We start from the raw sequence: 6,380 nt of genomic DNA on the forward strand, positions 1-6,380 counted from the left end.
AGCAAACTTTGCTCAAGAGTTGGAGAACCTGTGTGGTATCTCTCAAGTGAGAAGTGAGTTTCTGCACAGAAGGTTGCAACAGGACGTCGAAATATTCAGAAAGGTTCTGGGTCAGTGAACCTATTATGGAAATGATAGGCCTCCTGGGGGGTTTGGTGGGGGTTTTATGTAACTGGTAAATAATAGAAAACTGACATAATTGGGTGTACAGTCTTTAAGTATGCATATTCCTTCCTCATGAGTATGCCCTTGTCTAGGCCAATGTCTAGGGGAACAGATAGTTGTTCACTGAATTCCCCAATGGGGTTCTTTTTCCATTTCTGATATGTTTGAACATCTCCTAGCAATGTCTGTGCCTCCTCAATGTACTGCACCGACACACTTTATTCGAGCAAATACCCGGTATGTACCTGGCAGATACCTGGAATGCGCCGCTCCTCACCTCTGACAAGCCCCGTTGCATTTGCCTTCCCAGCCTGGGTTCATGCCTGGCTGATGGGAGGCTGATCTGTTAAATGATAATGATTAGGATTTAATAGGCTGCAATGCTTCGCGTGTCTACCAGATGGCATAAATTCATGAATTGTAATGCAGTATATATATATATACTGTGCAGTATTGCAGCCAGCGGGAATAAAATGCTTCAATCCCTGCCTGAAAATAACTCAATGCACTCGGGCAGAAAACAGTCACAAACCTCAATACACCCGGGTATACCCGAATTCGTGGGACTAGCCGAGCTCAAATAAAGTGTGTCGCCAGTGTAGTCTTCTTATTTAGGAGATCGGAACACTTATGAGCAAAAACTGACAGGTAGAAAACAGAGACATACAATGGAATACACTTAAAACAAGTGTATTTAATAGTTAAATCACACATTTGATGGACAATCATATTTATCTCCTCCACAATTCATGTTTCAGATGAAATCCGTGTTATACAATTCTGAATATATTTTAAATCACTCCGATCGTGATTTTGCAAATAACAATTTTTATTATATTTGTAATGTTGTTTTAGTACATGCTCCAAGTCATTTTAATTTGTCCGGTGCACGTGCAGGGTTAACCCAATTAGCCAATTTGCATACCTTGAATAACCTGTAGTATCAATCGGACTTAGATGTGGAACACTATTTAAGATCCCAGTGCAATCCCATGAGCAAGTACCCCTGAGGAAGCTTAATGTGAAATGCGAAGGGTGACCCTCACAGGCCGCTGTAATTTTAGAAACACTCCAAATCTGTTTGTTTGGCTCCTGCATCTGTTAACACCACCATACAGACGCAAGTCCACGCGGAGGAAGCCGCTGCTAATCCGACCTCCGCCCCACCCGGCTGTGCACGGGCCAAGGCAGGAGAGATAAGGTGACAGGACCCTCATCCAGAGCTCCACCTTAGAGGAATGGACAATGCCATATAACAGACATGGAGGCGATCGAGTGAAAGGGACCCAACAGACTCCAGTTGTAAACATACCAGGAGGAAGGGAGACCGAAGCTGCCACAGGCTGGAAAGCTATGTTCGAAATGTGCAATTGAAATAGGCATTTGTGAGTGCAACTTACCTTTTATCGCAGTACATTTATTATAAAACGTTATTATGCCATGGTATTTTCCTCTATTTTTGTAAGGATGTCATTACCACCTGGGGAATCTGAAAGAAAACCTACGAATCCCTGCATTTGGTTATAAAACCCACAGGAGGTAATTCCTAGGAGTTAGATTGTCCGGTGTGAATCACCAAAACAAGAATATCTCTAAGTGCTCCATATACATGTAGCCCATGTCCCCCCCCCCCCTGTATATGGACACTCTGTCTAGTGTGTGCAGTATTACACGGTTGAGTCTATGCACCAGAGGATATGCTGTGAGACTACACTATACACTTAGACTGCGTATAACCAGATTATATTGGTGTTATGCTACAGTTTGCACCAGAAGCGCCATCAGTGCCCACATAAAAATGCTACATGCCCTACCTATTGTTACACTGCTTCTGGGCCATAGAGAGAGGCTTCAACACATGCCCTCCTTATCTTTCTTTAACCTTTCCAATGCTGGTTACGCCAGGAATACATTACCCAATAGTCCCCAGTCCACACCCTTAATTAATAATATGATACAACACAATTAGTGGATGAAAACAGGCCATATGTTTTATTATTTTACATTGCTTATGCCAGATTAACTCATAAACTCACGGATCCCTGTGGCTTGCATTCTTCAGTCAAAAGCTATTTAAGCTCAATTACTCCCCCAGTCCATACAGTAACTTAAACTCCCTTCTGCACACCTCCTGCATACCTACTGCACACCTCCTGCACACTTCCTGCACACCTCCTGCATACCTCCTGCACACCTCCTGCACACCTCCTGCACACCTCCTGCACATCTCCTGCACACCTCCTGTACACCTCCTGCACACCTCCTGCATACCTCCTGCATACCTCCTGCACACCTCCTGCACACCTCCTGCACACCTCCTGCACACCTCCTGCACACCTCCTGCACACCTCCTGCACACCTCCTGCACACCTCCTGCACACCTTCTGCACGCCTCCTGCACACCTCCTGCACACCTCCTGCATACCAGCCAAACCTGATATTACTATTTTCTTACGAACATTAAAGATCTGGCATGAAACAAAAGCCACTAATACATAAGCTGTGACAAAACAAATTATACAAACATACTTTTTTTTAATTACACATAATAAACATTACATAAAAATAAAACAATGAAATATAAAGATAACATTAAATCTTTAAAGCTTAATTAAACATTTTAAAACAAAACTCTACCTAAACATATCAGGAAAGGAGAAAAATCCGATCTTTGACGCTGACCGGCTGCATCCGTTAGCTGGTTCCGCTGCTGCCAATCATGCCAGCACTTCTTCCTCGTGCCACCTCCACACCGGTGTGTCCGCAAAATAACCCCCCAACTTAATGCAAGTATGAGGCCGGAGGGTGAGGGGGAAATCGGGTCACGCCACCTCTTCACTACTAGTTATTACAGACTCCTCCACTCCCCTAAATGTTTGCTGGCCCAATCAGGACTACAGCCTGTCAGTCTGCTCCCTGTCACATTCACAATGCATAGCTCTTATTATCTGCTTTATATGTCCTTGTCTTGTCATGAAGAAGAAAAATCTAAATCCCGGATTGGGAAGTGTCTGCAGATTCTGACCATGTGGAAGATCTGGCTTGAGACTTTACATATTTCTCCAGGAACTGTGGACAGATGCAACCTGAGTAGTTCAATAACTCTATGAATTTGATCTTGAATTTGACTCCAATAAAGGCATATAGAACAGGATTCAAACAGCAGTGAAAATAACACAGGCCAGATGTTACTGATAGTGCAATATCAATGTGGCTTTCTAGTCTGCAGTCCCTAGCAAAGATCTGCAGAATACTCAATGTGTTCATTAAAGCTGCGATGTTATAGGGAGCCCAGCACAAAAAAAAGGACAACACCAAAGCAATGATAACTCTTAGTGCTCTGTGCTTCTTAAACCCCTGAGACCTGAGCAGTGTGAGAGCAATGTGAGTGTAGCAATACAACATGCCACACAGGGGCAATAAGAAGCCCAGCACCTGGTACAGAAATGTCAGGGCCAGCCTCCAGGACGTGGAAGTGTGGGAGGGAAATTGGTGCTGGCACTCCGTCATGTTAGCACGATATTCATGCATCACCTGGAAAAACACTATATCAGGGAGACTTAGTAAAACGCACAGACACCAAACCACCAGGCAGCTCCAGTGCACCAAGTGTGATCTGTGCTTCTTGTATATCTGGACTGCATAGACTATGGACAAGTAGCGATCGCAGCTGATGCAGGCAAGAAGATAAATGCCAGCATAGAAGTTGACCTTGAAAAGGGAGCCAACAATTTTACACATGACACTCCCAAAGTGCCAGCCGGAGACTGCCTGCGCTGCCCAGAAAGGCAGTGTCAGGACCAGCAGGATGTCAGCCACAGCTAAGTGCAAGATAAACATGTCAGTGCTCTGCAGGCCTCGCTTGTTCCGCAGCAGAACCACCAATACCAGCACATTACCCAACAGTCCCAGCACAAACAAAAGGCTGTAAAAAGCTGGCAAAAAACTTTGGTCAAAAGCTTTGGTCTGCTGCAGGCTGCACGGGGTGAGGCTGGCGCTCTCAGAGTAATTCTGATAATCATAAGTGCTGTTATTTTCATAGAATTCTTCCAAATCTGTGCCAGAAAATACCTGAAAACAAATAAAAGATAAGTGAAAATGTTTTCATTGGAAACAATTTTCCAAAACTAATAGTATAGGGGTATTCTTATGTTAACCTCTTCTTCTCTGCCTTTCATTAAACTATAGAAAACATTGGAGGGTTAACCTGGACAAAGTCGAGTCAGATCTAAATCTTGTAATGATGTATTTGCCTCAGCATTTTAAGCTACTGATTCTGTGCAAACATTCCTAATTCCGCAATAAATAACTCCCATAGAATACATTTAAAAATAGACAGAAACAAAAAATAATCACCTAAGCAAATACTCTACATTACATTTTTGCTTGAAAAACATTCTTATGTGATACTACATTTTTTGCATTTTCAAAAAGAAGCATTGGAAAGTAAAGTCCTCTAAAGCTCATTGGATTTGCACTCAGTGATTATTTCTTTTGCTTTTGCCATTCTGTAAATCACGATATTCCATTGTGCATTATTAGTAAATAATTCCATTTAAACACCTTATTGGCAGTCACCATAAAAATGAGTCGGCAGAGCAATATCAGAACCCTGACTATCTGCATTACAAAGACTTGAGGGTCTATTCAGGTAGCTCCAAAAAGTGACTTACACAGTTTTGAGCACATTTCGAGCACGTTTGCATGTGTAGGTATTCATAGAGCTCCGATAACATGCCAAATTCACTTGAAAACGGCTTCTTCCCAATCGATAACACTCTCTCTCAGACAAACCGAGTGGTAGCTCAGCTGTGTATGTAGCTTGATATGCGCATTGCGACTGCAACTCGCAGGTCTGATCTGGCTACCATGGCTAAGGCCGCCAACAGGGGGGGACAGAAGGTACTGGCGTCCCGGACCCCGTGTGTCAGGGGGCCCAGCCGCCCGTGCCCCTGCGCGGCCGTGCCCCTCGATAAATCCCGTCTCCCGGTCATCATTGGGTAACAGGATTTAGCGCGCTCGCGATCCGCCAGGCGTCTCGCTTCTCGGCAAAGGGAAAAAAAAACTCCCCCCTCTTCTGATTGGCTGGCACGTGTTGGCACACTGCCAGGTTTTTTTTTTGCCCGCAGCAAGCTCTAAACGAGCTGGCAAAGCGAGGCCCGCCATTTCCTGCATGGAGCAAGTGGTACACTGGCGACACACTTTATTCGAGCTCGGCTAGTCCCACGAATTCGGGTATACCCGGGTGTATTGAGGTTTGTGACTGTTTTCTGCCCGAGTGCATTGAGGTATTTTCCAGACAGGGATTGAAGCATTTTATTCCCGCTGGCTGCAATACTGCACAGTATATATATATATACTGCATTACAATTCCTGAATTTATGCCATCTGGTAGACACGCGAAGCATTGCAGCCTATTAAATCCTAATCATTATCATTTAACAGATCAGCCGCCCGTCAGCCAGGCATGAACCCAGGCTGGGAATGCAAACGCAACGGGGCTTGTCAGAGGTGAGGAGCGGCGCATTCCAGGTATCTGCCAGGTACATACTGGGTATTTGCTCGAATAAAGTGTGTCGGTGCAGTAAGTACTGCTCCATGCCTCCTTTGCTTCCCCCTTGCCCCCACGCCACCCTGCTCCGATTCCCCCCCTGCTCCGATTTCCCCCCTGCTCCGATTCCCCCCGCTCCGATTCCCCCCCCTGCTCCGATTTCCCCCCCTGCTCCGATTTCCCCCCTGCTCCGATTCCCCCCGCTCCGATCCCCCCCCCTGCTCTGATTTCCCCCCTGCTCCGATTCCCCCCGCTCCGATTCCCCCCCCTGCTCCGATTTCCCCCCTGCTCCGATTCCCCCCCTGCTCCGATTCCCCCCGCTCCGATTCCCCCCCCTGCTCCGATTTGCCCCCTGCTCCGATTCCCCCCTGCTCCGATTCCCCCCCGCTCCGATTCCCCCCCCGCTCCGATTCCCCCCCGCTCCGATTTCCCCCCCGCTCCGATTCCCCCCCGCTCCGATTCCCCCCCGCTCCGATTCCCCCCCTGCTCCGATTCCCCCCCGCTCCGATTCCCCCCGCTCCGATTCCCCCCCGCTCCGATTCCCCCCCCGCTCCGATTCCCCCCCCGCTCCGATTCCCCCCCCTGCTCCGATTCCCCCCCGCTCCGATTCCCCCCCGCTCCGATTCCCCCCCGCTCCGATTCCCCCCCGCTCCGATTCCCCCCC

General features: G+C 47.1%; 1 protein-coding gene across 1 annotated transcript in view; it reads right to left on the minus strand.

Moving 5' to 3' along the window:
• Positions 1-2,778: 2,778 nt before the first annotated feature.
• Positions 2,779-6,380, minus strand: part of LOC142473373 (C-X-C chemokine receptor type 3-like) — a 42,394-nt gene continuing 38,792 nt past the window's right edge. The window contains exon 2 of the mRNA XM_075580611.1: positions 2,779-4,236. Coding sequence (XP_075436726.1) covers positions 3,154-4,236 — 1,083 coding nt within the window. The 3' untranslated portion in view covers positions 2,779-3,153. The remainder of the gene's footprint in view (positions 4,237-6,380) is intronic.

This window comes from Ascaphus truei, assembly GCF_040206685.1.
Source record: "Ascaphus truei isolate aAscTru1 chromosome 6 unlocalized genomic scaffold, aAscTru1.hap1 SUPER_6_unloc_2, whole genome shotgun sequence".
Lineage (NCBI taxonomy): Eukaryota > Metazoa > Chordata > Amphibia > Anura > Ascaphidae > Ascaphus > Ascaphus truei.